The sequence below is a fragment of the Akebia trifoliata genome, chromosome 16 (genome assembly GCF_017979445.1).
Source record: "Akebia trifoliata isolate Shusen 1 chromosome 16, ASM1797944v1, whole genome shotgun sequence".
NCBI classification, from domain to species: domain Eukaryota; kingdom Viridiplantae; phylum Streptophyta; class Magnoliopsida; order Ranunculales; family Lardizabalaceae; genus Akebia; species Akebia trifoliata.
Genome location: NC_141390.1, coordinates 31,979,917 through 31,989,535, shown reverse-complemented (window position 1 = coordinate 31,989,535; position 9,619 = coordinate 31,979,917). Strand labels below are relative to the sequence as shown.

Below are 9,619 nucleotides of genomic sequence, written 5' to 3'. Positions count from 1 at the left end.
CACTTGTTTTGATGGAAGTGTTTGGCAAGATAATTTCAAGATTACAAAGCGCTTTGAGATTTGAGAGGATTCTTTACCTGCAAAGTTTAACTTCACCCATTTATTGTTTGACTTAATACACAATTTCCCAAATATTACCTAGAAAAACACTATATCAATCCCTAAAACAATCTTACCAAACACTTTCACCATAGCAAGTACTATAGAAGAGTCTCTTATGTTATTTCCTTTACAGCTATATGATTTATTTAGAACTTAAATCATGACCATACTATAGATAATAAGATCCAATTGGACTTAACCCCTAATGGCAAAACGAGCCTTGATAAGCTCCTCATGTAGGGTAGGTAAAGTGTTTGAAACCTTACGAAGCAATGATTTCCTTTAGGCCACCCTCCAGCGTCCGGTTGACCATCAACTCAACCAGTTGCACGTAGAACTTTTCGAGGGGGCGGCGCGTGTGACTGTGGGATTAGTCTCACCCGAAGAGTAGCGATACCCATGATAATAAAAATAAAATAAAAAGAACAAGTGATCAGGGTCTAGAAAGTGATTTCTAGAGTACTTATTTCATAAACTTTACAGGAAAATTATACACTAAATCCCCTTATTAGACATAATACTTTGTTAGTCCATATTTATCATTTATTTTCATTAAATAATGTATATTGGAACTAATTATTGTTATTTTCGTGTCATAGGAAAAGATCGTAAATTTTCAAAAATAATTTAAAAAATTCGAAGAACTCACTACGATCAAGGATTCGGAAGAAGTCAATTCATCAAGACCCAAGTCCATTGGGCCCACGTTGACTACGACGCCCAGGCTAACTAGGATGGCAGGGTCATGTTGGTGAGTCAAGCCTCGAAATTTGTGCAAAAGATTGGCGGCTGAAGGTCATTCGTATTGAATTAGAGTTTTTGAATTATTGTAATTACGGAAGATTTCCAAACCCAAGAAACCCTAATCTGGTTTCTACAAATAGGAGACCAGACTACAGTTAGAGATATTTAGAATTTCAGGAGCTTTATTTTATTATTATTTTTTTAGTCTTTCTTTAAAAGAAAAAGTTATAATCAATGACACTTTGCCGATTTCAGAATTCAAGAGAAATAAAAAAGATTTTTTTTTCTTTCATCTCGATTCTCTCACTTTCATGTTCTCTTTAATTTATTTTTATTTTATTATTGTTGCGATGACTATCGGCTAAACTCTCCGTTAGATCGGTTGAAGAAGCCTGAGCAAGATTTTGTTAATTTATTTTTACTGTTCTCATGGTTATGCACTATTGCTTATTGTGAAATTTATTAATGACCAATTATCGATTGGAAAGTTGATTGTTCTAATTGTATTAATGGTTTATACTTTGATCTGTTTAAGATAAACTTTGCTTTGAAAAGAACCTTCAATATTTCTCTTATAATTTTGACTTAATCATTAATCACATTTTATTGGAATTCATTCGTAATGATCGATTGTATAAACTTGATATGTAAATGCAGAGATAGAGATTTAAGAGATGGACTTTGGGTAAGTCGAATTCGTTCCACAGGGACAATGAATATTCAAAAGTTCATTCGGATTAAAACCAAAACAGAGTTAAACAAAAACAGATTGGTATTAAAAACAAAACAAAGTTGTAGCAAAAACTAAAATGGAAATCAACTTGTAATTTGAAATCAAAACAGAAAATAAATATTGAAAATATAAGAAAAGAGGCTTAGAGAGATCAATTCAGTCTTTGCAAATCATCCATAATGCAAATTAATTTTAGAAATAACTCAATCCATGTAGCAAGTCATTGCTCATGGATCGGAAGGTGGAACAATTAAATCATTGAAAGTAACCAAAAGTTATTCATGAAAATCCTAATCTGATTCAGATTGCCTAAATTGTATTCCGATTCTTCACTGAGCATAGCCGTTCTTGAACTTATCTAAGTAATGGCTATCAAAGTTGAATCAGAAATATAAGCTAGATTACCTTAATCAGAAGAGAGTTTTCAAAATAATTAACATGTAAGCAAAGTAAAAAATTAAAACTACATTAGAGGAATGAATTTGCTCTAGCATTCTTGACCTCTCTAAGGAGAGTCTAGCCACTCATTGTAAGAATCATGGTTGCAACTAAAATAAAAGGAAGAAGATGATAGATGAAGAAAATGATGTAAAATAAAGCCGCACTTTCAATTCCTTCTTTGAATGATTCTCCAAAAGAGTTACAATAAGACTGATGGATGAAATTACTCTTGATGTTCTCACTACAATCAAGAGTTTTCTCAAAGAACAAAAAAAACTACAAAGAATTACAGAGAAATTGAGAAAATTAAAGATCAAGAGAGGCCCCTTCTTTGAAATCAACCCTCCAATTTATAACATTCGTAATCGAGCTATTGGGTCAACTTTTCGGATGATTCGCTTCGAAAGAACCATTCACTTACAACCACCGAAGTATCTGGAACATCCTGTACAAATCTCGAGGCAAAATTCCTTGAGATCACCGTGGAGCACTAAGGCCCTACCGCGGCGTGGTGATGTGGCAAGTTTTGTTGCTCATTTTCAGTCACTTTTCTCCTTTTTGCACACACATTGTAACCGACTTTGTTAATCGTTTAGTAACTTCCACATGCACATTTATCTACAATTAGCCCATTAGCTCTATTAATTTAGATAAATAATTTAATTTTACAATTATTTATGGGAATTAACATTTAGAATGTGGTAGAATCCGAAAAATTACGGTCCCAAAATCAAATTATTGGGACCTTATCACGTAATATAACTGATTGATCTTCCGATCCACAAACATTAATTTTGTTTAGTGGATCGAGATAAATAGAGGATATCTAAAATTGTTAACATGACTTGCAATGGTGGATCTGAACGATCTACACCTCTTCATAGTATTTTAAATCTCTTCTTTTAGTGTTTTGTTTTATATAATTTAGTCTCGAAAATTATTTTTAATAGATTACGTAAATTTGAATTGGGTTTGAAATAAAAAAGAATACCGGATCAACGTTGTCTTTATAGATTGATCCTTGCTTGCCAAGGTCTTTATTTTGTTCTTTATTTTATCATAATCTACATCGAACAACAAGATCCAATTGAACTTTTTTTCAAATAAAGGCCATACTAGATGTCAAAGTTGGGTAAAAATAAATCCACTCATCGTATAAAAACAGCACACCGAGATGTGAAAATCCATTATAACTTATAGCCAAGCACCTATTCCATTTATTTGCATCTTGCACATAAATGGAAATTTTTTTGTGGATTAGGTATAGTTTTTTTTAAGAGATATCTAAGAAATCTCTAGAAAATCTGTGATTTAAGTCAAATAATAACACACCAAGATATGAAATTCTATTATAATTTATAGCCAACAACTATTACATTTTATTCGCATATCTCACATAAATGGATATTATTTTGTGGATTAATACAGTTTTTTATCTTGGAAATCTGTGATTTAAGTCAAATAATAAATGGTGAAGCTAAACTTGGCATGTATAGAATGAGAATCCCCTCTGCAAAGATCTTCGTAATCTCGAAAAAATCTCACCAAATATTTCCATCATAACAATTGTAAAAGAGTATCTTATATATGTGTTTGTATAGTTTATGAAAACAACAAAGCAAAGAATGGCCTCTTATCTCCTTCGTAGTTCTCACATACTCGTTTCTTTTACTCTGTTGTTTGTTTTCTTTGACCCATCCTTTGCAAAGGTGTCTGTGAAGATTACGAAGGTCTTGCTTAAGCAGCTTTGCTCTACAACCGACGATCCCAATTTATGTGTCAACATTTTGAGTTCCGATCCTCGTACGGATACAGCAGATCTTCAAGGCCTCCTAAGTGTCTCTATCAATTTAGGATTGGCCACTGCTACAGAAAATAATAATTATATCTCTTCCGTGCTTCCGAACACCACAAACCCTGAACAAAAGAGGCGCCTCGGAATTTGTTCCAATGATTACAATATTATTGTAGTACTTCTCAACACTGCTGCAGACCGCTTCACTAAGCATGATTACGATGCAGTAGAATCTAGCGCTGGAGGTGCTGGCAATGCCGTCATTCGTTGTTTGAATTTGTTAAAAGCGCCACCTCCTATTGAACCCACATTAACTCAGAAGAGTCGGGTTGTGGATGTTCTTACTGATCTCATGATTACTATTTCATCTCAACTTGCTTCTTGAGACCCAAATAAAATGTAATTTTAATTGGTGTCTATATAATAAAATAAAGAAAAAATAATATGTGGTATGCTTTTATGATCCAGATCAGTACTGTGAACTCTGTCTCTCACTAACCTCGGAGTCCTTGAAAATTTTCAATTTGGTCGGACCCCAATTCAATTTGTTAGAACTATTTTCATTGGTATTATTAAGTTGGCTTATCGATGCAGCATCAAAAATTTGGTCCTCAAGAGAATAAAATTTGAACCTATAACAAAGTTTACTATCAAAGGACCAAATTTTCGCTACTGTGTTGTCGGTTCTTCTAATGCAACCATCAAAGGTCAATACAAACCTATTCTTCTGCATGTTATAATTCTGATATCAAGGAACGGTAAGATCGAGAACAGCCACCAATATCGCATACATGGATTTTGTTGAAGGTCGATACGCTTTAACGTACTACCATCCTCTTAGGATTTCATGTAGAGCACAAGCCTTACTTCTCTCTAAAATTTAAGATACACAATTTCTTGCAGTGCCTCTAGAAAATTTACTAGTCTTATTTTGTTGAGCTGCATCATCAAATGTTTGTTTTGATTCGGTTGAAAATCTCTATGAAAAAGTACAACTAGTTTGTGTAAAATTATTGGAATTCATCTCATTATTGTTAGAATTAAGAATGGTACGATATCCAAATTAGTTGGACAAGTTGATTGTATTGGTGTGATACCAGAGAAAAAGAAATTGTATAATATATATATAAATAAATAAATAAAAAGGTAAATTGAGGAGCAAATTCGTGGGTTGTTCTCTTGTGAGCAACTCACATAATTACTTACAATAGGGTATTGATGTTACAGCCAAGATAAGATGCATGAGACTAATGTATTACAATTGCTCTGTGGGACTTTTCACTTCTATCTAAAAGAAATTTCTAACCACTATCGAATGAGTAAAACTCCTAAAATCTCACTGTCAGACATATACATAAGAAAAGTATTAGATACATCCTTGACATAAAATTAACTTAATGAGGTTCGGAGTCCTTGAAGCTTTGTTGCATCCCCAAAGCCACTGCATGTTTGCCAGCTCTAATCACCATTGGAGTAATCCCTTCTTTTTTGGAAAACTTTCATATTATGTCAATAATTATACTAAAAATCTGTAAATTTATATAATTTGTTTATATATTAATAATTAAAATAAATAAATAAATCATCACCCTAAGCATGATCAAGGTTGCTTGAATTTCCTCAGCTGGCAATGCAGGACATATGTCACCGAGACTACAAAAAAAAAAAAAAAAACAGCAACAATGATCCATTAGAGACGACCAACACCAATGTTTATAAGTCTAGAAATAAAAGTAAAAAAATCTCTCACCAAGCCTGCAAAGTAAGATATTCCAGTCGCTGACAACCAGTCATCCTTATTGATAAAAGTTCCAACCGTGTACATCTTGGCTTCAGATTTACTTAATATTCTAAATCCGTCTAATGGAATACGGTTTATTGTTTTTGCACCAGGCCCAGAGTTGTTAAATTCCCCGTAAGTAATTGTATTTGCTGCTATAGTTCCATTATAAGGAACCCACCCAGCCGGATTTATTAACCCACCCATGAAGGACTGCATTATAACAATGGTACAATGAACTCCTAAGGGTGAACCCAAGTACGTAGTACCTAAAGATTGAAGGGAATCCGGGGCAGTATCTATTATGCAGTAATGGAATATAAATCCGGTACCCTTCTTAAATTTTGTTCCTCCTTGTGCGGTGATCACATTGCTGGTCGTGGGGAGGGGATTTCTCACATACACGTTGCAATTCTGGAACACTACCGTTGCTTCTCCAAATATGAAATCGAGTGTCCCATATATTGTGCAATCCTTGAAGAATTGTTTCCCCCAAGCCAGACTCAAAGTGTACTGGTACCCGCGAAAGATACACCAATGAAGCACAGACTGGTCAGATAAACTAAGAAATGCCACGGCATTTTTTCTGTATGCTCCAGCGGAGTTTTCTATAGTCAAATTTATAGCCATGAATCCATCTGCAAAGACCTCTGTAGAATAAACAAAAGAGACTTCTTATTAGAAAGATCAATATAGATTGAAAAATTATGTAAAAAACTCATACTCTAGGTGAAACAGAAAAATATGCTTGACTTGGACATAAATAAACAAGGAAGATAATGGATATACAACTTAATTCCAAGGATTATTGATCACTCATTGTATACAAACTTCTGTCCCACAATTTGATAGAAGATATTGCAATATGAACTAGTACTCAAATAATCTAATATATGACGCCTAGAGATTAATCTCTCCTGACACAATAGTATATTCTTAAAGAAATAGAAAACTCAAATAAATATAAATCATTTTTATAAATTGAATAAAAAATAATAATTCGGAATGTACATGTACATGAGTAGCCTCATACCTTACATCCATCACTTAGTTCAAATATTAAGATTTTACAACATTTATAAAAATAATTGGTTATTAATTTTCACTCAACTTCCTCTTTTTAAGTTCCATGTTAGATCATTAAAATTTTGGTTTGTGTGACTAATTATGCTCCATATCTGTAAATATTTAGTGAAAATTATTTTATTTTTTTAAAAGGCTCTGCTTCCAGAATCTCACTTTCTAAATGATTTATTTTTTTGGCAAAGAGAGAATTTAGAACACACACACACACTACGCTTCTATGGACAAGTCACCCAGGTGCCAGATTCTGAAATAGATAACCCCTATAATGATTTTCAGAAAGCATGTCCAATGTTTCAGAAATTATTAGACAAGACCACAGTAATGTTAAGAAAAGTTTTTAATCATCTTAATCTGAATAATATGTACTAATAACCATTATGTTGAAATATACCAGCAAAATAAACAAGGTGAAATACATAAAGACAGGAACTTACTGACTGTTGCATTATCTACATCAGATGTGATCACAGTCTTGTTCATTCCTTCTCCCATAAAAACAATATTGTTTTTAGTTTGAGCAATCACCACGTTTTCTCCGTAGATGCCTGACTTAATGAAGATGCAATATTTCTTATTGCTGTTGTTTGGTGCGGCAGCTACAGCACTAGACACTGACATGAAGTTGCCACTGCCATCAAGTGCTACAATTGAATCCGGCTTGCACTCGAACTGGTTCTTGCCGTGGTTCTTGGGTCGCATGAAATTGTACACATACAAATAACCAAACAACAGAATGAGGATGAACATTAACAACCTCGGCATTCTGTCCATTGTGCACACACATAGTTCCTCAAATCTAGAAGTAGGATTTTGTTGGTCTGCCTCAATATTCAGGGCATTTGGTGGTGCTTGAACCGGGTTTGATGCTTCTGGTTGTGCTTGAACTGGGTTTGATGCTTCTGGTTGTGCTGTTGATGAAGAAAGTATGTCAGCCATTGTTATTTACTTGAGCTACGTATCAGTATAATTACTTTAATCTTGGCATATCACTAGCCATTTGCCATAAGGGTAATTTATAGTAATGTGCAAATATTCTTTATGAGCTGAAAGCCAATGGGATTGAGTGGTGGGGAAGATGATGAATCTCTATATAAGCAAACCTGGCATACTGACTAGCAAATGGGACAGTTTTTCAAAGCAACCATCACAAGTGCAATTCCCTCGTTGTAAAATTTATTTTGAGATTGATATTTTACACAAATAAAGTCGATGCACTTTCATTTGAAACAGAGTTATAAATGCTGAACAAACAATATAGTCTTCAAACCCTCATTACCACAATGACAATGACCTTTAGGTGTATCGGACCACCAAATACTTATTTGGTTACTAAGGGTGCAACTTGGTTCGGTTTCAAACAAAATCCGAACCGAACCGACCAAGGTTGGTTCTATTAAATTGAAACCAGAACCGAACCGAATTAGTGTAAACTGAACCGAACCGAACTTATTTCGATTTGATTTGGTTTGATTCGGTTCGGTTTCATGGATTGTCAAAAAAATTTCATTAATAATTAAGAAAAAAAAAACATTTTAAAACAAATCTTCTACAGACCATCCTACCTGCTATGCTACAGTTACGGATACACAGTATCTGCCAATCATCATGGACTTTCAATTAATCGATTTTTAATGATTTTAAAAACTAAAACAAACAAACAAACCCTAAATTAATCGATCGAAGGAATCACCAGCCCAAAACCGTCTTCCATGATTCCTCCATGGCTGCCGGACGAGAAAACATTTCCAATCAGATCCACCTTCGTCACCAACGATACTTCCCCTCGGACCGACCGATACTTCCACGATTCCTCCACGGCCGCCCAACCTTTTGTTTTGTTCGTTTTGGGAGAGAGAGAGAGGGATGATCGCCGATCAGATTTGAGCCCGCAGTCGCAGGTAAGCTGCAACACGTCGCAAAGTCGCACGAAATTTCGTGAGAGAGAGAGAGAGAGGGAGGGAGGACCGCCGAACGCCGGCCGCCACACTTGAGCCCGCAGCCGCAGGTTGGCTGCAAGAGAAGAGATGAGATGAGATGAGAGAGAGAGACAGTAGAGGGAAATAACGAAAGTGATGTTTAGGGTTTGTTTTTAAAAATCTTTTATGGTTGGGTTTTCGGTTTGGTTCGGTTATATATAAAATCTGAACCGAATCCATCGGTTCTCCATTTTTTCAACCCGAAATCGAACCGCTATCAGTTTAAATCGAACCAAACCAATTCAAATCTCACGGTTTGATTCGATTCTCGGTTTGAATCGAATTAACTTGCACCTCTAATCATGATGTCTTTTTTTCCCTACTCGTCTTGGATTTTTCTCACTTCAAATAACATTGACAACAAGGAGATGAAGATAGTTTCCTACTATGTTTGGATTGAGAGAAGTGGAGAGAAGAGGTGAGAAGAGAAACTCAATTTCTCTCCACTGAGTTGGTCGCGTTGACTCGGTTGAACGAGTCATTCAGTGGTTGAGTTGACTCAACACATTGACCAAGTCAATTTAGTGGACCGAGTTGACTCAAAGACTGAGTTGACTCAATCCATTGAGTCAACTTGGTTAACTATGTTGACTCGATCAAAATGACTCAACTCAGTGTTTGGGTTGACTCAGATATCTAGTTGACTCTTTTAACGAGTCAACTCAGTTATCGAGTTGACTCAATCCGCTGTGTCCACTCAACTCATTGAACTTTGAACCATGATTTAGTCAACCCGATTTGGAAATATGAACTTGGTCCCCCGTCCGCAAACCCGGTTCGCGAAACATGTTTTAGTCAACCCGATACAAGGCCTAAATGTAGAGGATAACATTTAAAGATAACCTTTTTTTTTCTTCTTTTACCTCAGAAATCTTCCTTAAAATCCTTGGGCTGGTTTTTGACCTGGTTTTGAAGGTTCAGCTATAATGATCTTATTCGGGCCTAGGCCATTGGTTCCATCT

At 35.0% G+C, this 9,619-nt stretch overlaps 2 protein-coding genes across 3 annotated transcripts; one reads left to right on the top strand and one right to left on the bottom strand.

The window, feature by feature from the left end:
- Positions 1–3,645: 3,645 nt before the first annotated feature.
- Positions 3,646–4,200, top strand: LOC147383638 (pectinesterase inhibitor-like). The gene has a single exon (XM_086427316.1). It carries the CDS (start codon positions 3,646–3,648, stop codon positions 4,198–4,200), a length of 555 nt encoding a protein of 184 aa, XP_086283442.1.
- A 766-nt stretch (positions 4,201–4,966) lies between these two features.
- On the bottom strand, positions 4,967–8,710 carry LOC147383637 (pectinesterase-like). Of its 2 annotated transcripts, XM_086427147.1 has the most exons (4): positions 8,372–8,710; positions 7,116–7,589; positions 5,566–6,245; positions 4,967–5,468 (listed from the first exon to the last, which is right to left on the bottom strand). In XM_086427147.1, exons 2-4 carry the CDS (start codon positions 7,450–7,452, stop codon positions 5,460–5,462), a joined length of 1,026 nt encoding a protein of 341 aa, XP_086283273.1. In that variant the 5' UTR covers positions 7,453–7,589; positions 8,372–8,710; the 3' UTR covers positions 4,967–5,459. The 2 variants fall into 2 exon arrangements, with proteins under 2 accessions (XP_086283273.1, XP_086283272.1); XM_086427146.1 differs by having other exon boundaries at positions 7,116–8,710.
- Positions 8,711–9,619: the final 909 nt, after the last annotated feature.

Coding starts and splice junctions, on each gene's coding strand:
- LOC147383637 (XM_086427146.1), bottom strand. CDS start 7,617: ATGGCTGACATACTTTCTTCATCAACAGCACAACCAGAAGCATCAAAC. Junction 6,246..7,115: donor TGTAGATAATGCAACAGTCA/GTAAGTTCCTGT, acceptor TTTATTCTACAG/AGGTCTTTGCAGATGGATTC.
- LOC147383638 (XM_086427316.1), top strand. CDS start 3,646: ATGGCCTCTTATCTCCTTCGTAGTTCTCACATACTCGTTTCTTTTACT.